General features: G+C 34.0%; 3 protein-coding genes and 1 pseudogene across 6 annotated transcripts; 2 read left to right on the top strand and 2 right to left on the bottom strand.

The window, feature by feature from the left end:
• Positions 1-5,285: 5,285 nt before the first annotated feature.
• Positions 5,286-6,984, top strand: LOC7456544 (RING-H2 finger protein ATL16). Its single transcript, XM_002314599.4, has one exon. It carries the CDS (start codon positions 5,770-5,772, stop codon positions 6,835-6,837), a length of 1,068 nt encoding a protein of 355 aa, XP_002314635.3. The 5' UTR covers positions 5,286-5,769; the 3' UTR covers positions 6,838-6,984.
• A 6,686-nt stretch (positions 6,985-13,670) lies between these two features.
• On the top strand, positions 13,671-16,556 carry LOC7492418 (transcription factor bHLH104). Of its 3 annotated transcripts, none has more exons than XM_052456839.1 (5): positions 13,671-13,902; positions 14,265-14,351; positions 15,011-15,133; positions 15,428-15,590; positions 16,049-16,556. In XM_052456839.1, exons 1-5 carry the CDS (start codon positions 13,814-13,816, stop codon positions 16,295-16,297), a joined length of 711 nt encoding a protein of 236 aa, XP_052312799.1. In that variant the 5' UTR covers positions 13,671-13,813; the 3' UTR covers positions 16,298-16,556. The 3 variants fall into 3 exon arrangements, with proteins under 3 accessions (XP_052312799.1, XP_052312800.1, XP_002314636.1); XM_002314600.4 differs by having other exon boundaries at positions 13,677-13,902; positions 15,056-15,133; XM_052456840.1 differs by lacking the exon at positions 14,265-14,351 and having other exon boundaries at positions 13,673-13,902; positions 15,056-15,133.
• A 625-nt stretch (positions 16,557-17,181) lies between these two features.
• LOC127905863 (WAT1-related protein At5g07050-like) lies at positions 17,182-18,431 on the bottom strand (annotated as a pseudogene).
• A 2,566-nt stretch (positions 18,432-20,997) lies between these two features.
• LOC7498015 (CASP-like protein 5B3) lies at positions 20,998-23,179 on the bottom strand. Of its 2 annotated transcripts, XM_024610034.2 has the most exons (4): positions 22,475-23,179; positions 21,425-21,557; positions 21,196-21,308; positions 20,998-21,118 (listed from the first exon to the last, which is right to left on the bottom strand). In XM_024610034.2, exons 1-4 carry the CDS (start codon positions 22,603-22,605, stop codon positions 21,094-21,096), a joined length of 402 nt encoding a protein of 133 aa, XP_024465802.1. In that variant the 5' UTR covers positions 22,606-23,179; the 3' UTR covers positions 20,998-21,093. The 2 variants fall into 2 exon arrangements, with proteins under 2 accessions (XP_024465802.1, XP_002315710.1); XM_002315674.4 differs by having other exon boundaries at positions 20,998-21,308; positions 22,475-23,173.
• Positions 23,180-27,445: the final 4,266 nt, after the last annotated feature.

Raw genomic sequence — 27,445 nt, forward strand, 5'->3', positions numbered from 1 at the left:
GTATGGAGGCTGCTTCGATATTGTTTTTACATAAAAAATTAAAAGTGTTATTTGAAAAGTCTATGTAATCATTTAACTAAATAAATCAATAATAATTTATATAAATAAAAAAATTGTTAGCAATAACCAAGAAAGAATTTCAACCAATGTCCTCAACCTTTGGTTCAAAGGTCGTATGGTAATTTTAATTTTATCATGAACAATTGAATTACACAGATATCTTTACTATACAAATTTGTTAGCATTGGTTTCAAGAGCTTGATTATCATTTCCTAATAATTTTTTTGTTATTGTTATTTAGTTCTAAAGACATTATATATATATATATATATAACAATTGAATTACTCCATTAAAAAGCTTGATTTCTTAATGGTCTTGGTTGTTTTTTTTCTTCTTAAAGTCAATATAGTAATTACATTGTTATTAAAAAAAATAAAAAAATAGTGCTACCCCAAATAAATCAAGAATAACAAATTAGTAATATGTAAAGATCATTTTACCTCTCAATTAAAGCTTTAATTTAAATTAAAGGATGGAAGGTAAAAATATAATTTTAACTATAACTCAATACACATTTCACCATAGACAAAATCTAATAAAGAAATAAAAAACCATGCGGCTTATTATTTTACATAATGTTAATGTTAATAATTAATGTTAATAGGTGGTCTTGAAAACACGTGAAAATCCAGCAAGTCTACAATTCATTGTCTCTTTCCGAGAATCTGTTAATAATATATAATTTTAGAGTAACAGGAATTCAAGTGTTCAGATTCCGGGCCATATGTGAAACAGAACAAACATCGAGCCCATTAACAGTTCTTCACTTAAAAGAGCATGGGCTGATGGACAGCACCTATTTGGGTTTTAAACATCTCGATCTGCTTTTCTGAGTCTCTCGGAGTCTACGCGACTCTGGCTCTGGTGTCCGAAAACTTTCCTTGACCACGTACTGGCAATAATCTTGATTTTGGGTTATGCTTTCGATTGCTCTCTACCGGTAAAGAAAATACGATACCTCACCTCAGTACCATAGAACAGGGGAACATCGGCATTAATTCAATAAAGAACTAATTGATCTAGAAAATGTTGCTAGTTATAGGCTAAGATTGGGATCATTGTTAAAAGTGATAAAAGAAATTGATGGATTTTCCTTAATAGGTTTAAAAACTGATACAATCGGGTTAAATAATCATCACTGGTAAGTTTTTATGAACTCAATAATAATAAAAAATGAACGGCGTGTGAATTTCAAGCAAAGAGTTTGGAAGATTAAATATAGAAACAGTAGAAGCCATTGTACAATTTTAAAGAAACTAAAGGATGCTCGAAAAATGTCACACCGCCTACTTATTCCCTCCAAAAATAAATACACTGACTTGTTATCATTGTTATTGTTTTGAGCTGGAGCTAGTCTCAGACTGCTACTTTGTTCTGCGTCAAAGATTAACGGGACCAAAGGTTTCGAGCGAGGTAATTAAACAGTGTACAAATCTGCAGCAACCAAACTCCAAGCAGTTCTTCAGTGAAGCAAAATTCCAAAACTCCAGCCACTATAAAGCATATTCAGATGAATCACCAGCAGCTTCAATAAATACTATATCCACAAAGACAACTCGGTATCAAAACCACAATTCCTAGATACATCTTGTTTAGTAAGACCAGCAGCCACATGATTCACTTCGTGCAAGGTAAGTGAAAAGGTCACAGGGCTCATGCGAGAAGAGAAACGAGCAGCAAGGATGAAGATTTTATGATAATACCATGACCTAATTATAGATACAACTAACAGTTATGCTTCATTGAAGTCTTTGATCCCTACAAGGAGGGAAAAAAGACCCAAAGCCATTCATTTATGATCATGTACGTAGAACCAGCAGGACCAAGCTCATAAAAAAAATCCTTCCACATTCCAATTAATTATATGCATGCTTATTTATAATGTTTTTTACAAAACATGTTTATATCAAAATTATTTTTTTTTCATGTTTTCTATTGTTTTGATGTGCTGATCTCGAAAATAATTTTTTAAAAAAATAAAAAAAAATCATTTTTATATATTTTGAAATGGAAAGTATTTTGAACCGCAATCAGGAACACAATTCCAAAGATAACCTCATACCCATCAGTAAACTTCTCTAACAAGGTCAAAGAAAGAAATTAAATACAGTAGACTTCAAATAAAAGAATCAAATTCAAATCTCCTCAATTTGTCAACTTTTGAATTTTGACCGAGCAGTTGACTGATCTGTGATATATTATACTCATGCAAAATGCAAGCATTGCGTGGACGGCTTCTATGTCTGCACGTGTAATCACATGCACTCCCATCCTTCTGTGGTGAAATTGGTAAACAGCAGAGAAATTGCAGAACCGAAAGAAGGAGAAATACTGGCACTGGCTGTGCTATCATTAACTTGTAAAAAAATATTCGGCTGCAGTCACGTGATACAAACCCTGCAACGTAAGCTCCCACGTGATATGATCCCCAGTTTTTGTCCATGTTGGTAAACAAATGGCATTGTGTCTTTGGGCCACATAATTAGGAACACCATTTTCAAGTCACAAGTGAATGAGTGCAGTGTTGGTCAATTTTAGAAGAAGAACAGAGCACATGAAAAGTCCACTGACACATGTAACTCCGTATCTCTATTCAGGAGAAAAGAAAAAGAAAAAAAAAACCTGACAAATTGGTCGAACCTCACGTTGGAAAAACCAGGATTTTTTTTTAAAATGGTTATTTCTCGTTTTGTTTCTTCAATCTAAAACAGCTCCTCCAAGGGAAGTAAATTTGCCAGTTGCTGCCTACTGTCATGTGCCATACGTTTTCTTTCTTAGTATTGATTCGTTTCTTTATATTTTTAATATATTACAATAGCCGGGCCTATTTTAACTTAATTTTCTCTTAATTTGTATTCTAGTTAATATTTGAAATTGTGGTAATGATTATTTTTTAAAAGTATTTTTTATTTATAAATGTATTAAAAAATTATTTAAAAAAATTATTTTTGACATCAATATAACAAAAAATTTAAAATTATAAAAAAATTAATTTAAAACAAAAATATTAAAATATTTTCAGAAACACGCCAAAACACGCCCTCTTGTTGTGAATTGCAAGCAACAGACTTGCAGACCAAGGTTTTTCGGCTTCTAGACTTTGGACATGGTGGATGGAATTAATTAGTTTAGAAATTACGGGAAAGAGCTCTCAGACATGCTGATATAGTTACCCCATCATAGCAAATATGAAAAAAGAACATTATGGTTGCAAAATCTACTTACAATGCTTAATGAGTATCAATTTTTAACAAATTCTAAAATATAGTCTCAATCTCAACCAAAAAACAAATTACGCAGTGCTGAATGCGCTTCTACTGTCACAACAAAGAGAGAAATCCATCAATTCATATAATAAATTAAGAAAGCTATATAAGCTGCATGAACCAAAAGATTTGGCTCGATCGGTTTTAAGTTAATCTTAACTTTCTTAATGGGAAGCTAACCAGTACTTTAGACACGAATTTAAACTTTTGTTATAAAAGCAGCTCCATGAAGATCGATGCCTGTAAGTGAACAAGAAAGAAAACACGAGAAGACTCATATTTGCGCAAGGTCTTATCCACCCCCACCCACCGTCTAGTGTAATCATACCTGCCTGGCTACCAAGGGAAACATTCTTCTCTTAAACAAACATGAGACTTTCATCGTTTGGTTGTCTATAGAAACGTTCGGAGTGACAGCGATGTGAATGCAAGGTAGTCGAGATTTCTTCGGCAGGGACTACAAACTTTGACTATAGAATTCACACTTTTTGAAAATGGAGACTGGTTTTTTTCACACGCAAGCATTGAAGTGTCGGTCCTGCTTTTATTGGCGTTTGATTTCTTGCACACAACGATTTGACTTCTCTAGTTGCTAGTGATATCGGCCCTCTCAAACAATTTAATTGTTGACAAAAAGGCTTTTCCTTGGGACCCATTTGAAAATTATATGATCCCCTCGGATTCGAATTAGAGCGGAGGGAAGAATCTAAAAGGTAATATTTGGGACCCAATGGAGTAAATGCAATATAAGATATACGTGTAATCCGTGCCTGTGTCTTGCAGTAGTCAATGGAAGGTAAACAATAGTGTTCATGGTGGTGGCTTGCATGTGGGCTTTTGGGACCTTTTGCTTTAAGATGATTGATGATGATCGAGAAGGGATGAAAAGTCAAATCTCTTTGAATAATTACCATCCAAAAAAGAAAGAAAAAATAATCAAAAGGAACGGGAGAAAGCTCATGAACTGAGTTACTCGTTTATTGGCTCATTCATTTAAATAGAGTTGGTGTGATTAGATTTTGAGTTGATATAATTAACCAAGTTCACTTGTTAGCTCATCAAGATAGGCATGATGAGAATTCTAGCAAAAGAAAAACTGAAACAAATGATCTTGTTCCTAGCGGACAATACAGTGAAGAGTAATTAATTAGTATAGGAATTAATCAATTGCATAACTGACAATAAATAATTAATCTACAGTGAATCAACGACTCGTCAACAGTATTAATCACTCGTAACAGCTCCCTAAAACGATGTCATCGTGCCATTTTATGATACGTGTTAAATTGTCTCCTAAATCTTGAAAGGATTAACTTTCACTCGGTTGACGACAAGAATAAATAAATAAATAAAATGAAATCAGTTGATAAAAAGAAATGAAAACAAGGATAGTTTCTTTCTTCTTCTTTTTCTGCCGTCTTCGAGGCCCTTCGGGGCAGTGGTGTAACCCAACTTTTATGAAATTTTATATTTTATTTTAAATTAATTTTTTAATATTTTTAAATCCGTTTTAATATTAATATGTTAATGTCAAAAACATTTTTTTAAAAAAATATATTATTTTAAAAAAACTTATAGTAAACACCCCATTATTACAGTAGAGTTTGAGCTGCAAGATAACAAGACACCTGTGAAAGAAATTAATAGTAACATTCGACAAGTGAAAACAAGGTTTTAGTCGCTTGACGATCATGAACAGATTCAGATGTGGCCGAATGGTGCGGTGTATATTCAATTTCAGCTGCAAGTTGAGACTTCAAATCAGCTATGGGCATGAGTCTCATCCCAAGAAAACAATGTGCCAATGGTGTTATCAGGAGGGGGTCCCTTGCCAGTTTTACTTGGACGAACATGTAGAGTCTATCTTTATATGGTGGGCAGCCGCCCAGCCTATGAAATCTCCACTATCATCTTATATTATAGTATTAGATATATTAATTAGCCCTCCATGGTCCATACATTGTGGTTACTAAAAACCAATAGTGCAATAATCGAGACTCTCCCCAATGGGAACCAGAGAGAAATCCACCTACTACGTATGCTTAGCTCAGACCTTCTGTCTTAAAATAAAATTTTAGTTTAGTAATTTCAGGCAAAATTTCATTGATTTTCAAGGCTTTCATGTCCGCATATAGCACCTCCCCTCATTTATACCATCTTGATTTTCTCTCTCTTGTCTCTCTTCTCCACGTACTTGCATCTCTCCTGAGACCCGCACATATTAATGTCCCTTTTCAGATCTTTCTTTCTCAATAGTAACAAGCTGGCTTTCTCTCTTCCTTGGCTTTCCTTGGTTTGAATTTTCGTCGGGTTTCGAGTTCATAAATTAAGGTCGGTTCATTCTTGTTCTTATACGATAACTAATTTGCATGTTTCTGTGCATTATATTCAAGATCTAAACGAGCCAGTTGGTTTGCCATTTCTGCTTAGCAAATCCATTTCATGGATCTTGTAAGAAAAAGCTATGGTTCTCAGTCTCTTCCACCAATGACAAGTCCAGTTGGTGGCTCATCAATATTTGGACCTCGTACTCAGTCTTCAGATACAAGTTTCCCAATTATTGCCATTGCCATAATAGGAATTTTGGCAACAGCTTTATTGCTAGTTAGCTACTACATCTTTGTCATTAAATGCTGTCTGAATTGGCACCGCATCGATCTTCTAAGGCGATTCTCCCTATCAAGAAATAGAAATCACGAAGACCCTTTGATGGCTTACTCTCCTTCTGCTATAGAGTCTCGTGGACTTGACGAGTCAGTGATAAGGTCAATCCCAGTTTTCAAGTTCAAGAAAGAAGGCAACAACGTTAGAAACGTTGGAGAAAGAAGCTTCTGTGAATGTGCAGTTTGCTTGAACGAGTTTCAAGAAGCTGAGAAACTAAGAAGGATACCAAATTGTAGCCATGTTTTTCATATTGACTGCATTGATGTTTGGCTTCAAAGCAATGCTAATTGCCCACTTTGTAGAACAAGCATTTCGAGCACCACAAGATTCCCAATTGATCATATTATTGCTCCAAGCTCTACACCCCATGATGCAAATCCTTACAGTGAAAGTGTCATGGGTGGAGATGAAGATTATGTTGTCATTGAGTTGAGTAATCACAACTCTACAGATCAAACATTGCTTGCAGCACAGGAAAGATTGAATTCAGGAGAGTTATCAGCGCGCTCAATTAGTCCTTCGCCAAGGAAGATAGAGCAGGGAGTTGGCCACAAGAAAGCAAGGAATCTTAACAAGGTTACCAGCATGGGAGATGAATGTATTGATACAAGAGGCAAAGATGATCAATTCGGATTGATTCAACCCATCAGGAGGTCCTTTTCAATGGACTCGTCTGCAGATCGGCAGCTCTATTTATCAATTCAAGAGATAGTGCAGCAGAGCAGGCAAGTTACTGAGGTCAGCTCTGTTGAAGGTTGTAGTGGTAGAGCCAGAAGAGCTTTCTTTTCTTTTGGTCATGGTAGAGGATCCAGAAGCTCAGTCTTACCTGTTTATTTGGAGCCGTAAAGCCAAAATATTTTCCATTGATTATTTTTCCTTGTATTTTGTTTTTCATTATAAGGGTATAGGGATTTTAATTAGATTTAGACATGTTAAAGGGCATAGGATTTGTGACATAAAAGTATTTAATTGAAATATCGATTTTTCATTTTATTCGACTCTTGGGTTAGTGCAATTGCCTTCGGCCAGTTTTAGTTAAAGGGCTTAACAGCCATGATAAATATATAAGTATACTTGATAAACATAGAATTTTTTTTTTTTTTGGTTGCTTTTCATGCTTGAATATGAGCTACTGGTCTTGGCTTTAAGCATTGGAACGGGATTCACATTACAGTATCTGAGCTGAGAATAGTAGCAATATGGATTGTCTGAAGTCGAGGGAGAGCTCACACGATAATTTTAAAGGAAAAGGAACCTACAAAAGCAAGGGAGAGGTGGGAGGTCCCTTGCATTGATTTAGGAGTTAGCTGGAGAGGGTTTTCTTCAATTGAGATAATCATAGAGGGGTCAGACTCTTGGTGCTGGTGGAGGGAAAAAATCACAAAAGAACAAGTAAAGAGGGATTATAGAATTGCAAAATTAAGGTCCCCTTCCACTGATTTAGGAGGAAGAGAAGAGTCCTTTTCAATTGAGATAATTATGTCAATAGTCGCCTACTTCTTGAGTCATTTATTATAATTCTAATGTTGGTGGAGGAGGGAGGTACAGTGTTTGGTCATTGTTCTTGCTGTTCCTCAACAGCACCTACTTCCAACCTGTAGGAATCATCCATTAACGTTTATGTTTCCAATAACGTTAAACAAGTATAGAGGTGAATTGATTTTTTTTTTAAATGTTGAGAGGTTAGTTGAACATTTGAATGCATAAGTGTACGGACCCTAGTCTTTGTTCAGCGTATTTCTAGATGTTTTCTGGAAGAGCAGCTCATGCATTCATATATTCTGAATAATCAAGATGAATTTAATACTCTTACAAATCATACTAGACTTATAGACTTGTTCCTCCCTTTTAACATCATCTAACTGCAAGATCTAATCAAATAACTATCTCCTAATAAGAATAAAACTTCCAAGTATAAATTCGAAAATGCATGTACTAGTTTTATCATGTTCTTCACCAAAATCCCGGTGTGGAATATCTTACTAATATATTCATGAAGTTAGTGGTTGAGGATTTTTGGAAAGTAGCGGAGAATCTTTCTGCACGATTAGCAGTACTCTTCTTAAATCAAAACGATAAGAACAGCTGGATTTTGAAGCTGTGCATCAAAACTAAAGATACATAACATTTGTACTCTTGATTCGAAATATGAGACAGCAATTTAATACTTTGTTTGAACAAGCAATTTAATGTTGGGTTTTTTTCAGCCTTGGTATTCATAAGACATAAGGAAGGCAAGATCTTGGAGCATAGAGATATGCATATGGATTATGAGTTGGAAAATCAGAGCTTCCACGAGTCCAACCCAAAGGGACAATGAAGATGCAGAAAATTCAAGGTATACATCAAAAACATCATCCATGTCTCGATAGTTGCAGAAATGTGCGTAATATTCTATAACCAGGGCCATATATTGGTCCCCGATCCCTCTGACAGTCTAACTACAAAACCCATAACTTCAGTTCTTCTTTTGCTCTGGTTATATTATCACCAGACACAACCACTGACCTGATAGATATTACAACAACTGCGGCTCTTCTATCTGATGATTCTGTGGCCTTCAATTTTCCTAAGCCATGTGCTTGCATGTATGGGCAGAGATAGCATATCTGTGACACGCTTGAGGAACCCGTGGGATGTTGGGAAATCTAATGAAAATGAAATTGCCATTGCTTACATCTATCACCATAAAACAAAAAAGAGTCAACCAAAGTATCAAAACACAGAATGAAATTGCTTAGACCGAAATTTAATTAATGGGCTTTTCTGAACGTTTGAACCGAGTCCGATTTTTCTTTTTTTCCGTTGCAGACTGGTTTGGAAGAAGAGAAAAGTCCATGAGAACAGAATCAAATCCACCTGGATAGGAGGAGGCCCAGAAATCTGGCTCAATTCAACAACTAAAATTTACAAGGACCATTTTCAATACAGGGATTGACATCCAAGAATGACTTAGAGCCCAAATCATACATAAAGAAGGGCCTAGCTTCAACATTAGCTTCAGATATTAGAACGCAAATCCAAAGAAAAAGTACTAAATTAAATTTAAAAATAGAGTAATAGTTGTTTTTTAAAGTATTTTATATTTAAAAATATATTAAAATAATATATTTTTTTATGTTAAACAAACTCCTCCTAATTCCTCAAAATGTAGGACTGAATATATATTTTCAGAAAGAATAAGGATTAATTAATCAGATTTATTAAATTAATAGGACTAATTTATAACTCAAGAGAAATTTTTTAGAACGCCAATTATTACCCTCCTTTTCCATTTCCACTTTTGACATTACAAGCGTCATCTTAGATCTGATACAAAACCACTAACTTGCAATATGAGAAGTTCGCGATCAGTTAGTTAGTAAATTATGTTGATCATTGTGCTCCTAGATTCTAAGAAATTAAGGATTCTAATTAAGCTTTCTGCAAGCTATTGGCAAGGTAGTTTGCTTGCTTGAAATAGTGCCTTAAGCTAGGTTATTGAAGCATTAATTGTCCTAATCTAAAATTAATTAATTTGTCCAAAATCTAAATTATATCTTGCTAAATCATTGTATTATGACTTCAACCTTTTGACCACTATCTTTGCTTCATTTTGCTGTTAAATGTGTTTCCTGTAAATTAAGATCACAGGTAAGGATCATTGACATTTAATGTATACAGATGGCATTAGTGAGTGATGAAATCCGATTCTATTTTATGAGCTTGAAGACTAAGTCGAGGTTGAGATAAGATTGTTAATTGTTAATTGATAATTTGATCTATTTTTTCTTGGTTAAATGATTGATGAATTATGTTTAATACATGTACAAGGTCCTCTTATTTGAATTTAAAAACTTTTCGATGATTAAGTCAATATAATATTTGAGAAATATTTGAGAGAAAACAGTTCTTTTTTTAAAAAAAAAACCCTAAAAATATAACTTTGTCGTTCGTATTAAAAAAAAATCAAACTTGACCCACAAAGGTTACATTAGTTTTTTTATATAGCTTCTAAGGTCTCCTTCTTCATGAAAGGAGAAAAGGTACATATATCAGCCAAATATAGGTCTTCTCACGAAAAAATATTTCTGATTTCTTAGGATAAAACATCTCTAATTGTAGGTCTGACGGTTTGCCAGACCCACATAAGCCTAAGCTCAGCGCTTGGCAAAGCTCGAAGATGGTGGATCTAACGGTTCGTCAGACCCATATAAACTTGAGCTTAACACCTAGCTGAGCCCAGAGATAATGGGTCTGACGATTTGTCAGGCTCATATGTCTAAACTCAACGCTTAGCTGAACCCGGAGATAATGAGTCTAGCAGTTTGACAGACTCACAAATGCCTGAGCTCAACACTTGCTGATCTTGTAGACGATGGATTATTTATTTAGAAGAAACAAATCAAGAAAAAAAAATGTTAATCCAACAGTTAGGATTCAAATTCCTTTTCATGCTCAGTTTAATTGATGCAACCCTCCTTGTTGCAACCCTCCTTGTTCAGTTCTGTATCATGTTCATTTCGTTCTACGTGAACTTGCTTGGATTGGAAGAGAAAAAATAATAATTCTGTGGAATTTTTGTGCATGTGAGCAGTTTCTTGGCTTTTTTGTCCTGTTCTTTTCACAAGGCTTCATATATTTTTAGCCCCTATTGAAGCTTAGGTGGTAAGGGTGGGGTCATAATTGTTAGCTTATAAATTTGGATTTCGTCTTCTATAATTGAGGGGCTTACATATTTTATGCATTGCTTGTTGGTTTGTGGATTATTCGCACAATCAATCTCCTATACTATCTTTTCGTTACTCTCTCTCTCTCTCTCTCTCTCTCTTGTTCATTTTCCTTTGACTTACTGTTGTTATCTACCAGATCTTGCTTTTCAAAGAAGAAACAGGTGGCTACTGTAGAACGAGAAGTGGATGGTGATCTTGTGACTTTATGTTTAGACTTACCTGCAGTGATCACGCGAGTTCATGTTCACTCAATTGGTTTCACTTGTTCATATGACTGAGCTTATATTTACTCATTAAGGTCTTTCCAAGAATATTGCTGAAGCAAGGGGAAAATTGTATATCGGTCAGCTTAAAACCCTAGAAAAAAGACTAATGGTATGATTTCCTAGTTAGATTAATTACGAAAATGCTAAACCATTCACATAAATTACAATAACTCAACATTAAATGATTGTTCATAAGATCAAAAGGACAAAAATCTTCATATCTTATTTAGCAGCAAGCAGCTGGGTGCTCTTGAGTTTGTCAGCTTTGACCCTCTTTTTTTTGCATAAGGACGTGTGCTAGTAACTTGCATATTTGCACACCATGATGTTATCATTTTAGAGCCAGCACGCATCAACTTTAAGAATCTCAGTTTTTTTCTCCATGCATTTCGGTAATGGATTTGTGTTTTAACTCAATTGAATACTTAAATATTTTTATATAGTTTATATTATGTTTAATATTAACTGGTTTGTTATTCTTCATTAGAAGAACGTGTAATATAATTAAAACATAACATTCTTTATATAAAATAATTTAATAATTTCAAGTTTAAAGATCATTTATAAAACCGTTACGTCAGCCTTCTAATAAATATACGTGATATTTTCATATAAAATTTTCATGTCAGTTCAGTGTACATGTTATCTTACAAGTATCTACATATTAAAGATAAGTATCCTTTATACCTCAATTTATGAGAATAGTTATTTTTTTTTATAAAAAAAACCATAATATTAGTTCTAAGTATTCCTTATACCTCAATTTATAAAAATAATTATTTTCTTTCATAAAAAAAGAACATAACATGTATTAGTTTCAACAACTTTAATTAATATCTAGTCTTAATAAAATATTGACCATAAATATTTAGAAACAATGCTTTGATATAATAGATATCTCATAATTATTATAACTTTTATAATTTTCTTTGCAAAAGTTTTTATTTGAAGAACTTTATTTTCACTCTAGATTTATTAATTAAATATTTTATAAGTATTAAAGATAAATTAACTCTTTATTAAAACTAAATATTTTTAGATTGAATATATAATATATTAAAATTAACTCATATCTCAATTTATGAGAATAATTATTTTCTTTTATAAAAGAAAAAACATAATATGTCTTAATTTCAACCATTCTAATTAATATTTAGTCCTAATAAAATATTGATCATAAATATTTAGAAACAATGCTTTGATATAATAGGTATCTCATAATTATTATAACTTTTATAAATTTTTTTGTAAAAGTTTTTATTTGAAGAACTTCATTTTCACTCTAGATTTATTAATTAAATATTTTATAAGCATTAAAGATAAATTAATTCTTTATTAAAATTTAATATTTTTAGATTGAATATATATATATATATAATAACACAGTACTGATTTGAGACTGAACCAACCAATAATGCATGCAACACTGCCTAACGTCATGAAAGCGAAATCAAAGGTCATCAAGAAGTACACTCAACAAAGAATTGAACGTGGAAGTTAAGTCTGATTTAGGCACTGTTTTTGCAGTTGAAAAGAGATTTTGTAAAAAAAAATTAAATTAAATTAATTTTTTATATATTTTAAATTATTTGATATTTTTAGATTTTATAAACCATTTACCCCTGCAGGTTGTTAAAGTCACGGCACCTCCCAAGAGAAAAGCAGGGGTCATTGTTTCTTCTGTAGATGAGTTGATTGATAAGCTAAGAAATGAAGCTCATGTCATTTAATTGCCTTTTGGATTTCTAGTTGGTAAATAACATTGCACACATTAATGTAAATTATTTCTCAAGCTTAATAAATTCAAGCTTGGCGGGGCAATTGGTTTTCGTTTCTGTTTTCTTCTTCTTTTTCTACTCTGCTGCTGTTCATTGACTTTACACTGTATTTTTGTTAGAAATGGAGTTTCGATTCATTAAGCTGTGATTTCTTTTTCCTTTTTTTATAAATGACAAAGGGGGGAGTGTATGATTTAAAAACTCAGCAGCTTCATGCCATGATTCCATTTTTCATGCCAGCTTCAAGTGGTGATTTCAGTAGTAGTTCCATAGGATGAATAGATGAGAAGCTGCTCCTCATATCTTGTTGGGGCCTCTCAGGATTGAATCATGAACTGATAGAGGGTGACTAGACACAGTAGTAGATGATGAATATATTCATCATTCTTTTGAACGCCATGGATGCTTGCTTGTATTTTCCAGCGAGTATTCTCGCTGGTCTTTTCTGTTTTTGGCGAGTGGAAAATAATTAGTGCTAACCTGTAAAAGGAATGGCTGGCTATGAAATGGGCTTAATCAAATGAGATACAAGCCCAAACGTGCTATCTTACAATCACCTAAGGGTTTGAAAATGTGTCTGTTTTTATATTAAAAACATATTTCAAAATATTTTAATTTTTTTATAAATTTATATTATATTAATTTGTTAGTGTTAAAAATAATTTACTTTTACAAAAATTATTTTCATATATCTTTAAATAAAAATTATTTTTTTAAAAAATATATATATATATATTTTTACTTATTACGAAAGTAAAAAACGAAAAAAAGAGCGTGCGAAGAAGGGTTATTAACTTTTATTTTTTAGAAATGAATTAATTAGATTTTTCCCGTGGTCCAAAAAAGAACGCGGCGGCGCGCAAACATATAATGACTGATCCACGTGGTATAAATCTAGTGGGCTTTCACTAACCATAGGTCCCCGACATCATTTACTCAAATTCTAATAGACTAGGAGTACAATTTTTTCTTTTTACATAAAAAAAACTCACAATTTCTCCCTTCTTCTTCTTCTTCTCTTTGATCGTCAAATCCAAAATCCAATAAAAAATTAAAAGAGAGAAAGATGGAAGCAATAGATCAGATTGAGGGGGACGATAGTTACTTGGATTATCTGGATATTTTATTGGGCCCCGCTGATTCTCTCACCAACAGGTATTTTTCTTCCATTAATTTTCTTCATTTTTTACTTTTTTATTTTAATTTTGTTTTCTATGTAATTGATTTTTCTTTATCATCATTAGAACCGATTGGGGCTTGCATTTTATGTAAAAAAAAAAAAAAAGAAAGAGAAAGGTATTTGTGGTTCTTATTCTTATTATGTGAATAAATCTCATAGGGATTTTGGCAGTGCTAAAAAGTTAATAATTTCTTTTGAATTTTGCAGTTAAGGTATAAAATTTTATAGAAAGGAGATCTGTAGTAGCTTGAATTTTATGATTAGCTGCCGTCTGATGATACTTTATTGGGTTTTAGTATTGTTGTTGTTATTATTATTATTATTATTATTATTACAGTATTTGCAGCAGTGGTGGTGTTGTGGATATTGATTTTTCATCTAGTGTTGGTGTTGTTACACAAGTCAAAGAATGCTCGCGGAAGAGGTATTCTTTTTCTTGCTTTTTTGAATTTTCAAACATACTTGGTATTGTTTTGTTTGTCGAAGCTGAAAACTTTGAAATTGAATGCAATGCTTTTGAATCGTTCATAGAGCATCTTTATGTGTTTCACTATTTACTGATTTATGCTTAACAAACTCATCTTGAATAGATACTCCTTTTATGTGACATACAAGCAACTGTTATAGCTAGACAAGTTCAGCTAATGAAATGAACACAGTTGGCGCTTCTTCTTTTTTTCTTCTTGGACTGCCGCATTGATATCATTGAGGGAGTTCCTTAAACTATCTCAATAATGTAAATAGACTGTTCTCGTGTCTATGATGATCCCCTTTTTGTAAAATCCGATATGCCTTGTAACTTAATTATCTACAGCAAAAATCTTTTTAAAAATTGACTTCTAACTGATTCAGGCTTTGAGATTTGAAAAGTGTAAAAAATAAGATGCCTGGACAATTTGGCACTGGTTTACTTTTGCTTATATCAATTTGTGGTTGCTCAAACCTTTTCTTCTTAACCTTGTGAAGCCTGTAGTTTTGTGATTAGAATGCGTTCACCTAGCTTTACTTATTCTTTTCCTCCTTGTGACACACGCGGCGCACACTCATTTTTTTCTAAAGCACAATTATGCCAATGTTATATAGGGAACGAAGTGATTTATGTAGCACAATTATGCCAATGTTATATAGGGAACGAAGTGATTTATGTAGCAGAGCAGGGACCAAAGCTTGCCGCGAGAAGTTGCGGAGGGAGAGATTGAATGACAGGCATGCATCTTCAATCAGATATATATCTATGCTTTGAATTTATCTAGTTATGAATTTGGCATCTTAAGATACTATATTAGAAAATGCAACTAAATTTGAAACTAGCATAGTATCAGAATATTTAAATTTGAATAGGAAGAAGAAAGATGAATCTTATGTTTCCAATTTGTGGAATTGGATACAGCTGATGTATTGCTATCATCAGAGTTTTCACAACAATTCTTCTAGCTTATGTAGAATGAAGATAATAATAGCAAGTAATATTTTGAAGAATAGTTTCCCTCATGATTGCAGGTTTCAAGATTTGAGCTCTGTTTTGGAACCTGGAAGACCAGCCAAAACTGACAAACCTGCCATACTAGATGATGCTATTAGAGTTCTGAACCAGCTAAAAAATGAGGCTCAGGAGCTCAAAGAAACTAATGAAAAACTTCTAGAAGAAATCAGAAGTCTGAAGGTAGTCATTTCCAACACACATTTAACTACAACAACTGTTATTCTTTCTGCAGTTTCTGCGCTGCATGGGAATATGATCCCTTTATTCGAATATCCTAATATAGTTCACCAATCTGAATGATCTTGGACTTTTATATTATTAATTCCCAGTATTATTTGCTGAATTTCCTCTTTGATTCTTTTAATTCCAAGTAATTGAGATATATTTATTTCCTGCTTCCATGTTATCTCTATGACTAATCATTATATATCTATTAACAAAGGAAGAGCTTGCCAAAAGAGGCATCCACTAACTATAGTTGTTTATTCTTAATGCCTGGTCCCTGTATTCTTGGTTTTTAAGTTGAATTTATATTTAAGGTGATTGATGCATTTGAATCTTCTTCAAATTACACCTGAATTTTATTTTCCTATCAGCTTTCTGAGAATGGGCTTTCTAATTTTCTGCTCCTGCAACAGGCTGAAAAGACTGAACTCCGTGAAGAAAAACTGATGCTTAAGGCAGATAAAGAAAAGATGGAGCAACAGTTAAAAACTTTGGCTCTTCCCACTTCTGGGTTCATGCCAACCTATCCAGCAGCCTATCATGCTGCAGCCAACAAGATACCAGTCTTTCCCGGTTATGGTCTGATGCCAATGTGGCATTATTTACCCCCAACTGCTTGTGATACATCACGTGATCATGAGCTCAGGCCACCTGCTGCATGATTCTTTTTTATTCGTCAAAATCCTGATAACTTTCAGATGCTATTTTCTAGAATTTTCTTAACATGTAAATATAACTTGCTTTGCACTTTAGCTGATTTTGACAATTCAATTATTGGCAAGTTTAGTGCTGGAGATTGCTTGGTAGGTAGCTAGATTGCAAGTATTTTCTCCAGTAAATCATTTTATCTCTACTCTCTGTGATTGTGTGATAGCATTTGGATTTTTCCAGTAACATTTCAGTAGCTTTCTTGGAGTCCCAGATCTTGATTTCATAAATTACTCCTGCCTTAAAAATTCGAGATGCATTTGACATGTTTGAAAATGATCAACATGGAAGATACAGTGGTTTGTTATATATTGCACTTTATTATTACTATTTTTTTGTACAGGCCTTTCTATTAATGAATTGGTATTGAGAGCTTTCTGTTGGGAGCTCGACTTGCACACTGATTTATTTTATAGTTTGGAACTTCCATTGACGATTCTGTTGTTATGCGTGGGAATTAATGTGGAGGTGTGATCTCGACTCTTTGAGGCTCATTATCCAAGTTGATTTTTTGTCCATAAAGGCGGGGAGAAGCTAAGCATATCTTAACATGGGAATATTGTCAATATTATTATCAGATCCTCTGTTATACCTGTAGGAGAGGTCCATAGAGAGCACGTATGCAGTAACATTTCTTTTTCAATGTGCATTGCGTTTAAATCTTAAAAGAATGTATGCGGTCAATTTTTTTTTCCAGCATGTTCCTCCACTTGAAGCATCTCTCTTTATACGACAACACTCTCTGATATGAAAGGGGGTATGCACCACATCGGTCCTTGCACAAGAGGAATAATTTGGAGAATAAATTCAGCTTGGCGATACTTTACTTTCAGTTGAACTACCTATCTATCTGTATCCTAAGTTCCTTTTGCTCATCATAAGCCAACTAAGATTGTTCTTGTTCTTTTCTGTGAACTTGCTGATCTTCCTCTTTGCCCCATAACAGCAAATACAAGCCAATGATGACAACAGCAGCCCCCAGTATGCTGTTCAAGCCACACAAACGTTTAGGTCAACTTTTCAGTCACAAAATACGATGCAGTACTTCATTTAAATCTGCTTTCCTTAGCCCATTTTATTTTTAAGACCTGAAACTTCAGAACTACGTTGGTCATCATGTACTGGTTAGGTTTATGAGAAATAATGTACTACATGTCAGGAACTCGTAGGACACCAAAATTGTAGAAAGGGGACTGAACATGATCACGAAAACTGATCCTTTTTCTTCCGTGCACCAGTTTAACGAAGATTATTGAGCCATAGACCACTATTCTCTGCCGTATATGACCCACAGTAAGAACCCTGTTAGGAATATTCCAAGTAACCACTGTTGACCACCTCTGATGTACTTGGCAATAGACAATAGACCAGAAGTCGATATCAAATCCGATTGTCCAAGCAGCTCTCTTATGTTGGACAATCACTGTGAAGACGGCCTATTGTGCAGCCCCCACAAAGCTCATCCATGTGGTCAACGAAAGTTGTGCAGGATTCCTTTTCAAAGTCAAAGCCTATATTTTAAGGAAAATTAGCTACATATCAAGGATAAAACATCCCATATTCGTTCAGAGGAAAATATATATTGAATATGGATTAGAGGATGCCATGGATGTTTCATGACAGGAACCCTAATTAATGTCATAGTCATTACCCCAGCCAAGGAAATCAAAGTCCCAAGTACTATCCCACGAGGATTTCGAAGATCTTGCCTGCAATCTGCTTAAATTAAGTTTAGTAATTAGCTGAATTTCTTACAAGAGTGATTATATTTACGTGCTTTCAGTTTTCTAAATGATAATTAATATTGCGACTTACCTGAGTGCAATTGCAATAATTACGAATGTCAAAGCAGCGATGGTGTTGACCATTGCCGCAACAAAAGTTGGAGAGGTATCTCAAGCATGATCTCTTAAAATTCCATCAATTCTAGAGGGTCCTAGCTTGTTATTTGAATAACCATCTACATTCCACTTTAACATCATAACCATAGGTGTATCCATGCCGAATTACTTTGCATTGTAGTTGTTTTGGTACACATAAGAAACCTATCGGGTGATCAAACCAAATCCGGTCCTCTATAGCCCTCATTTTCAGGTGTTGAAACTCAATTTAGTTATAAAATGAAAATCTCAAGGATTAACTCTTGATCGTTTGGTTTGGTACCATGTTAAAAACCACTCAACTCGTTCGTTTAAATCATAAGTTGAAATCCCAAGCATATATGTTATATTTTCTTATAGTAATGGTTAAAGCCGCTATAATTTTTTTTCTTTTGTTCCTCTTTCTTAATTTTGAAATGGGAGATTTGAATGCCTCAAGGGTCTCAGCTATGAACACTCCTTTTTTTCAGTCTCTTAATTTGATAGATATTTTATTTTTGGAGGGGCTGAATGCATAATTATTATGAAAAAACTAAGGACTAAAATTAAAATATTTTAAAACTTTGGGTGTCAAGCTGCTTCAAAGCATAATGTAGGTCCGCCCCTGCTTCGGCTCCCTTGGAGAAAAAAAGTCCGAATTCCGGCATTAATTGAACTCACAGCATTGCATGATTTAAGAGTGGAGGATGATGCTCCTTATAGACGTTCAACAACAGCTCTACTGCAGGACTCACCACTTTGGCAACTCCTATATATTTATGGATATAAAAACAAAAACCAAAAATGTTATGAAGACAGTTGCAAAAAGGTGAAGAGGTTGGAAATTAGCATACCAAGAAAAGAATCAAGAGTGCTACCTTGAGTAGAATGACGAAACGGAGTGAAAACTAGACAAAAACCTATACATTTATGGGAAAATAGTTGGTGCCATATGTCTGAAACACAAGCACCAAATGTGAGAAAAAAACAAAGTGGTTTTGGTAACCTGTTAGTGCGTGTCAACCATGCATGGCCATCATTTGCCAAACGTTAGGCTGGTCACTGTTTCTCAAATTTCAAGATAATTTGATTGTTTCCTCGCTCATCTTTGTTTCCTGATCGGTAAGATATGTTTTTGGTGAGGTAGACTTGTAACGGAAACAGTTCTGAAAAGTTGGAGGGCCTTTCTCCTTCCGAGCAGAGTTCAAATGAACAGGCCCATCAAAACTGAGTGTTAAGTTAGTGAAAAAGACAAGGCAAGCAACTGGCATGCTCAATTTGCAGGACAGTTCTCACTGTTTTACTTTTATAGATAACAAGATGAATCCAACAGTTTTTAGTAGTCGTATGATTTCTGATTTCCAATAAGCACATGTCAATGCAATCTATTTTGAAAAAAATCTCCTTTTTCTCTTCGGTTTTGTTTGATTATTAAAAGAAGATTGAGCGTTAATAAATTAACATGAACTTCCCTCAACCTGATTCGGAATTGGAACTTCTAACTAGAGGTGGAGATGGGGAAAGAATTTGTGAAGATAATATAGAAAAACTAGAAGGGTGGCTTCAGCACACATCGAGGGGTGTGGTCTTGCACTAAAACTATATTTGTTTTGAGGGGTTTGACGGGGAAAGGTGGGGCTCAACCCCCAAACTTTGTTTGGCAAATATTTTGACAAGAGGAAGGGTAGGGACTAGGGAGTGAGAGGGTTTGCAAGGAAATACCAGAGTTTCTATAAACCCCCAGCTCCATTAACCGTAGAAATTCTCATAAACTTAATTGAAGTGGGGGGTGTTAAGAAATGAATATGTTTAAGAATAATATAAATTATATATTAAAATACATTTAAGAGTTTAAATCCTTGAATTGAATTGATTATTTGATAAGATATTAGAGTTTTGTTGAATAAATAATTAAAAAAAATTAAGTATAAAATAATGATAGTATGAGCACGTCCAAAATTCAAGTTCAATTTCATATTTATTTCTCATCTGGGGTGCTTTCAAATGGAAAGAGTCCATTTGTCCCGCAAAATTTATTGTATTTATACGTGCATGAGTTAGTATGATATTTATATTATGATAAAAAAAGTATGTCATCCATGTATGGCACAACGCAGCTGTCCTTGTTATGCCACTCAACACCACAAACTTTTAGAGAGAGCGATTTATTTGTGTCACCATTCTGAGAATTTTGGGAATAGTATGTTTAGTGATGACTGGTGAGTCAGCTGGAATGGGTTCCCATCTCTGCATAAATATTAAACCAGTGTCTTGCCTAGTTTGTCTTGTCTTGCATATTGCAAAGAGTTTAGCTGCTCAGTGTTCCGACGTCGAAATCGGCATTTCCTGGCTGTATGATTATTTAATAAGAAATTGTATTCCATATGTTTTCTTCTTGTATTTTATATACATAACACGTTATGGAGTTTTCTCAGTTATGAATAACAAAACCATGCAGTAGCACTTGTTTTAAGGCAAAAATCACTTGCACACAACGAATTAAAATACAGCAAAAGAAACCTGGTTGCCCATGATTCCAACCAGGTAGTTATAAAAATGAAAAGGAGTTTGGTGGGATTTGGCGATTGAAATTTTCTCTCTGTTAGATTTTTTTTTTTTTTTTGTTCAAAGGTGAACTAGGCCAGGAGTCCAAGTCATAGAGAAGGAGAGAGCAGACAGACGGGGAGAAAGTTCTTTGTTGTCATTAAGGCGTTGCTTTTAACAGGCACCCTGACTCTCTCAAAATCTTTTGAGCAGCACAGCGTGGCGATTTCACTTGATAAAGCAAATCAAAGTAAGTTTTGAAAATCATTATGATATTCTTCTTGTTTTCTTTTGTATTGACACTGTTAAGAAGATCAAAATTTCTACGAGACAGATGGCTTTTAGTGTCATGAATATACACTACTGTCTAACCTGCAGCGAATAGCCAAAGCATGATTAGAGATGAAATTGCAGTTGTTATCCAGCTAAAAAAGGCTAAGGCAACTGACATTTGGTATTTCTGGCATTCCCTCACAAAACCACAACTCCCCAAGTCATGAAAGTAGAGCACTGTGATGCCTGCTGAAGCTGAAGCGGCTGCAAGAGACAATATTGCGGTCACCTGTATACAAAATATAAAAAAATTGGCACTGTCAAATGACAATCATAGGAAGACAGAGCTAGTTTGGATTTAGTGATACAAGTCAAGAATAATTAAAAGGTTCCGTTGAGAACAACCCAGTCTCCAACGACAAAAAGGCTGAGCAAGACAGTGTTGTGGAGGGTCCTCTTTCTCACCAAGGCATATGCATCCAATAGTGTTAGTCCAAAGCTCCAGATGATTTGCAAACCCATCGAAGCAATGAGGTAGCTGCATGAACAAGGAAAAAACGTTTGTAATTGGCAATGACTTAGGCACTTTGCGACTGTGTGATGATCAGTATATCAAACCAAAAATACATAATATACTGTTTAACCGTTTTCCTCTCAAAAGATGCTGTTAATACAGTCAACAGAGTTAAGAAATAATAATACATGGCTTAAGGCTCATTATTACCACAACAGATTGGTCTAAATATGGTTGAACAACTGGTAGAACATACTTGGAGACAAATTATTGTGGGAACTTAAAAAATAGCATCAACAGGTGACAAGGTTATAGAAAGACAGCACCAGTAACAAGAATGCAAATTATCATATAGCTTGGGCATGTTTCAATGATTCAGCAATTTCCCGAGGCAATGATAGATTTAGTGAACTATTCTATAGGGAAAGCACATCACCAGCACGGAATTTTCAAACGAAGTTTTGAGACTTTTTTACTTGTATAGAGCATTCAATTCATTCATTTTGTTGATGGTAAACAAGTAAAGAGGTTATCTCTCTTTTCAACAAAAAAAAAAGAAAAAAAAAATGAGGTTATCTCTCCAGCAGAAGCCATTCATAACAGAGTAGCTGTGAACTCGATGCCAGTTTGATATCCAATTGATAGCTAGTATTACTATATATATATAAATCTAAATTTCTTACGAAAAGGAGGTAATGTTATGAGTTTCTTGCAGGCAATAAGCAACAAAAAGATCATTAAGAGAGTCAAGTTAATGCATCATCATCAAGTTCTTCTAATGTAATTATTTATTGTCTAGAAATATTTCAATTTTGAAATGGTAAATTCCAATCCTAATTAAGTAAAGCCTATATGTAATGAAAAGAACTCAAATACCAGCTCAAAATTAAATTTAGAGAATAGTATATGAATAGGGCAGGAAAGAGCGAATAATATAATACCAGAAAGAAGTGGAATTGAAGAAGTTAGTGGTGGTGGTCATGGCAGCAATGGAGCCAGCTGCGAAAACACACTGCGAAAGCCTCAAAGCAAGTCCAGTCAAAGTCCCTGGAGCCCCAGCAAAATCCCTCATGTTTTCTCTCTCCTTTTCTTTTGGCCGCCACCACCACCACCACGAATTTCAATAAAATTTTAACCTCTTGACGGGTCAACGAAAACACCCATCTCCTCAAACCATCAAGAAACCAAAGACAACAAAGACCTTTAAAACTTTAAAATAGAGGAGAGGATATCAAGAAAACAATTGAGGAAAATTAAGTGATACCCAGAAATTGAAATTGAATCCTCAATTGACAAGTAATGAATTGTATGTGAGAGAATCAAATATATAGTGAAGGGAATAATGAGAGAGACAGAGAGAGAAAGGGACTGATCGCAGAGGACATGAAACAAGTGGGAACGAAAGAGAATATTAAAACGGGAACAGATATGGAAGAAAGCTATTGGAGGTTAGAGGCTTGAGGTACACACACACGATGATCATCATAAAAAGTTATCAAGCAAACAACACCGGCAGTAAATTCACACCACTCAACGCCGGTTTCCCTTATGAATTAACTACCAAAAAAACCATCCTTCATTGCTGTCAATTATTACCATTTATTAGTAATAATTCCAATTTGTATGTGTTCATCAAAAATTTCCAAATAATAATTTAGTTTCAAAACATAATAAAATTTTCTTTTATACAAATAATAAAATTTAGGGATGATCTCTTAAACATGTACGTTTCCTTAACACTGACCTGAACAAATGAAGAGATTGTGTTTGTTAGTAGAAAAAAACAAAATAATAACGATGAGTAGGCAAATAATAGCAATTACTAGCTCTCACAAGTGTACTATTTAATTATATATTAACTATTTTAAGTTAATAATTTATAAAATTATTTTAATTTTAATAAAATAAACATATTCAAATATATAATGAATTAAATTAATTTTTTTATTCTCGAAAGTTGAATAATTTTATGAAGTTTGATAATTTCTAATTAAAATAAGTAATACAACAACAAGTAATAATTATTCCTATATGGAAAAGAAATGCAAAATATATTAAAAGGAAAAGGAAAGAATTTTACATATTGAGAGAGAATAAGGAAAAATTCAGGAAATTACAGGTAAGGTATGTGGAAAAGTAATGTTGGCTAATCATATATATAAAAGGAAATACAACTAATTAATAATAATTAGATTTACGTGGAAAAAGAAAAGATAATACAACAACTAGAAACAAGTATTAAGATTCATGCACTTGAGGGCCTAGCTGCTGTGGTCAATCGTGTGACTTGTTCCGCCCCCGTCCCGGGTTCGACCCTCTATGTGCACGCCTGTCACCCCCGCGGTGCCTTACCTGCTCCTGGGCTTGCAGGATGTCCAGTGAGCCGTGGGGAATAGTCGTGGTGCGCGTAAGCTGACCCGGACACCCCACGTAAATCAAAAAAAAAAAGTATTAAGATTCATGGTTTAGTCGTTAATTAATAAATAATTAACACAAATGGTAATAATTAGCTTTTAAAAAATATATTAAAAGTATTAAAACTCCTAAAAGAGGAATGAAAAAGTACTAAAATCTCGATTTTAGTTATTAAATTAGTAAAAAATCAAGAATATATTAATCGAATCTATAAAGTATTAAATACATAAAGAATCAAGAGTATATATACTTTGTGATTCTTTCTTTTTTCTCTCATTTTATTTTACCCGTACTAATTTTTTTACTCTTCGACTGGTTATTTCCCTTTTTAATTGTTGTTGATGATTATCACAAATACATGCGATTAGTTAAATTTCTGTTCATTTACTGGATGTGGTAAAAACTGTTTTGTCTTGTAGCAAGCAGCTAATCTCTTTGTTCCTTAATTAATTAGTCCTTAAGCATCCACTTTAGTTGATTGGATTGCATTGTCATAAACAAATCCTGTCAGAGAAGTGGATCTAAAGCTACCATGGGGTGGTAATTACTAAGCACCTCTATTTTCAACTGATTCAACATAGCACCCTCCTTTTCCGCCACCCCCAAAATGTTAGTTCCAAGCAACCCCTCCTCGGTGGTTGGAAGGATTAATTTTTTTAAAAAAAAAAAATAGAGACTAAAATAAATCTTAAATATAGTTTTAAAACTCGGATTATCTAGTTGATTTGGGATTAGAACTAGGCCGAATTTAAAAAAACAAGGGAACAAAAGAACTTGGGTGACCCTATCAAAAACCTGGATTTACCCAGTGACCTGATTGACCTAGCAAGATCCATTTAAAAACTCGGTTATAACCAGTTAATTATTTATATTTTTTTAATAAAAACAACATCTTTTTATTTATAAAAAAAATAAAATTGATCCAGGATAATCTGGTTAAAAACCGTGATCTGGGTTTTGGGTCGGGTTTAAAAACTCTAATTGTAAGATGGTTGGGTGACATGGTTATAATTTTATTTTCGTGAGTTTATATTTTTGGTTGACTTGTATAAAAGTTCACAGAAAAGCCAGTTAAGTTTACCCTTTTCATGTTTCGTTTTGTAAATTTTAGCTATAATTTTCGTTTTGTTATTTTTCCTCTCCTGTTTAGCCTCTTATTGGCTAAACCAGTTTGATTAATAAGATTCTCGTATTCCATAAATAAATAAAAACTGTAAGATGGTTTCCAACAAATTAAACATTACATTTATTTATTTAGAGCATGACAAAGTTGCTACAGAGCCGAGCAACAACGTGAAATGATAAATTAAACAACAAACTAAAAGGAAATGCTGCTTGTAAGAGCAACAACAGCATCGTTTTAATGGATTTTTCAAAATCTGAAATGATTGAATTGGAATGTTTTTTTATATATATGAACTTGGATGGGAGGTTAATTAATTAATTAATTAATCAATTGCTCCTCACGGGTAGAGAAATTTACGATAGTTATTTTAGTTTTCTTGTGTGTTTTCAGTGACCAAGCTCGAGAGTTTTTGCTAAATGATGGAGAATGATTTCTCATTTTCTCAATTACTTTCGATATTTGTCTTTCCCCCTTCTTTAATTTCATTGTTCTCTCTTATGTCTTACAACAAACTTGTTGTAATAAGTTGTTAGGTTAACTAATGATTTGGACGGGTTCACTGTTGCAGGTTAAATGTTCAACAGATAACATGATGGAGATATGTTTTTTTTATTACATGTTTGATGGCTTCCAGGCTTGGTTTGTGCTGAGTGTTTGTTTGCTTTTATGTTTTTAATTTTCTCTATCAATATTTCATTTTTGTCGAGTGCTTTTTGGTTGGATGGATGGCTCTGCTTCTGTATTTCTTCATGTTTGTTCATTTAATCTTTTATGGCTTTGAAGTAAATTAGTTTGTTTTTTTTTTTTTTTCAAATCAGGTGAAGGGAGGGTTTTTGTGGTGATAGAAACATAGTGTACAAAATTAATCATCAAGGATAGCCAACTGATCAGGTCTTGAATTTCCTACTTAATAGTTATAAGTTTGAGTTTTTTTAAGGTCACTGTAGATTTATATGATCGTTAACTCAGGACCCGTGAAATTAGTCGAGATACACGCAAACTGGTCAGACAACCAAATTAATCAAACATAAATAAAAAGTTAATCATTAGTTTTAAAAGGTCATTCATGTCTCAATCAAAAAAGAAAGAAAGAAAGCTTCAATTATTATGGTTATGCTTTAGAAAAGAGAAATTAAAAGTTTTTCCCCGAAGGACTCTTGGAAATTTCCTCTTTTTTTTTTGTTTGGAATTATAAGCTTTATTTTTTTAGATTAACGTAAGTGTTTGGGTCAGCTTGTGCGCATCTTGACTAGGGGTGTTCAAAAAAACCGACCAACCGATTAAACCGAAAAAACCGAACCGATAGAAAAAACCGAATAAACCGATTAAAAAAAACCACCCAGTCTGGTTCGGTTCCGGTTTAAAAAAGCTTAAACCGATTGAACCGGACCAAACCGAACCGGTTTTAAAAAAAAGTATAAAAAGAACAATTCCTAACCCTAAATCACTTTTCCCCTTAACAGCCGTCAACCCCGTCATCCCCCTCCCCCTCCAGCCTTCCCCTTTTCCCCTTCCCCTTCCCAGAATCCTAAATCACTTTCCCCCTTTCCAGCCGCCACCCCCTCTCAAGCCTTCCCTTCCATTTCCCCCTTCCCAGCCTTCCCTTTCCAGTTTCACAATCTAGATGCGAGGGAACCATTATTCAAGAAATCCTGTCTTCGATAGTGATACAATATAACTTATACTAGTTCCATCCTTGTGCTGGGCGGAGACAAGCTTTGAGATTCTCTACATACCCCAAAAGGCTTTACTAAAGCCAACACGACATTCACAGCTGGCAAAAGAGCCAAAGACCCAAGAAAATTTATGGTCAATCAGCTCTCTCGGGACCTCCCATCCCTTCTCCTTCTCAGCCCATCCCTTCCCCTTCTCAGCCCTATGTGGAAAACTTTGATTGCTGGTTGCTTTTTCTGGTTGCTTTTCTTGAATTTCTAAGTGATTGCTGTGATTAATAGCTTAGATTGATATTTGATGTCAGATTTTTCCTTTGATTTAGCTCAGTGATGAAGATGAGTCCGGTTTTCTGGTTTTTATGCTAAAAAACTGACCCGAACTGAACAAAACCGGTTCAGTTTGAACCGGTTCTCGGTTCGGTTCGGGTTATATTAATAAGAAATACTATTTTCCGGTTTGGTTGAATTTTTGGGTTAAAACCGGACCGTGAACACCCCTAATCTTGACTAATCTCATGAACCCTAAAGTTAACGATCATATAAGCTTTCAATAGCCCTGAAATTTGTGAGATTCGAATTGGTGATTTTTAGGAAACAAATCCAGAACTTGATCAGTTGAACTATACCCCTCAAGATTTTACGAGCTTTCTTTTGTTCTACAATATAGTGGTTTTCTTTGCTATTTGACATATGCAAAT

The sequence above is a fragment of the Populus trichocarpa genome, chromosome 10 (genome assembly GCF_000002775.5).
Source record: "Populus trichocarpa isolate Nisqually-1 chromosome 10, P.trichocarpa_v4.1, whole genome shotgun sequence".
NCBI lineage: Eukaryota > Viridiplantae > Streptophyta > Magnoliopsida > Malpighiales > Salicaceae > Populus > Populus trichocarpa.

Coding starts and splice junctions, on each gene's coding strand:
- LOC7498015 (XM_002315674.4), bottom strand. CDS start 22,605: ATGAGGGATTTTGCTGGGGCTCCAGGGACTTTGACTGGACTTGCTTTG. Junction 21,558..22,474: donor TTCAATTCCACTTCTTTCTG/GTATTATATTAT, acceptor TTGTTCATGCAG/CTACCTCATTGCTTCGATGG. Junction 21,309..21,424: donor TTTTTGTCGTTGGAGACTGG/GTTGTTCTCAAC, acceptor TTTTGTATACAG/GTGACCGCAATATTGTCTCT.
- LOC7456544 (XM_002314599.4), top strand. CDS start 5,770: ATGGATCTTGTAAGAAAAAGCTATGGTTCTCAGTCTCTTCCACCAATG.
- LOC7492418 (XM_052456839.1), top strand. CDS start 13,814: ATGGAAGCAATAGATCAGATTGAGGGGGACGATAGTTACTTGGATTAT. Junction 15,134..15,427: donor AGGGAGAGATTGAATGACAG/GCATGCATCTTC, acceptor TCATGATTGCAG/GTTTCAAGATTTGAGCTCTG. Junction 15,591..16,048: donor AAGAAATCAGAAGTCTGAAG/GTAGTCATTTCC, acceptor CTCCTGCAACAG/GCTGAAAAGACTGAACTCCG.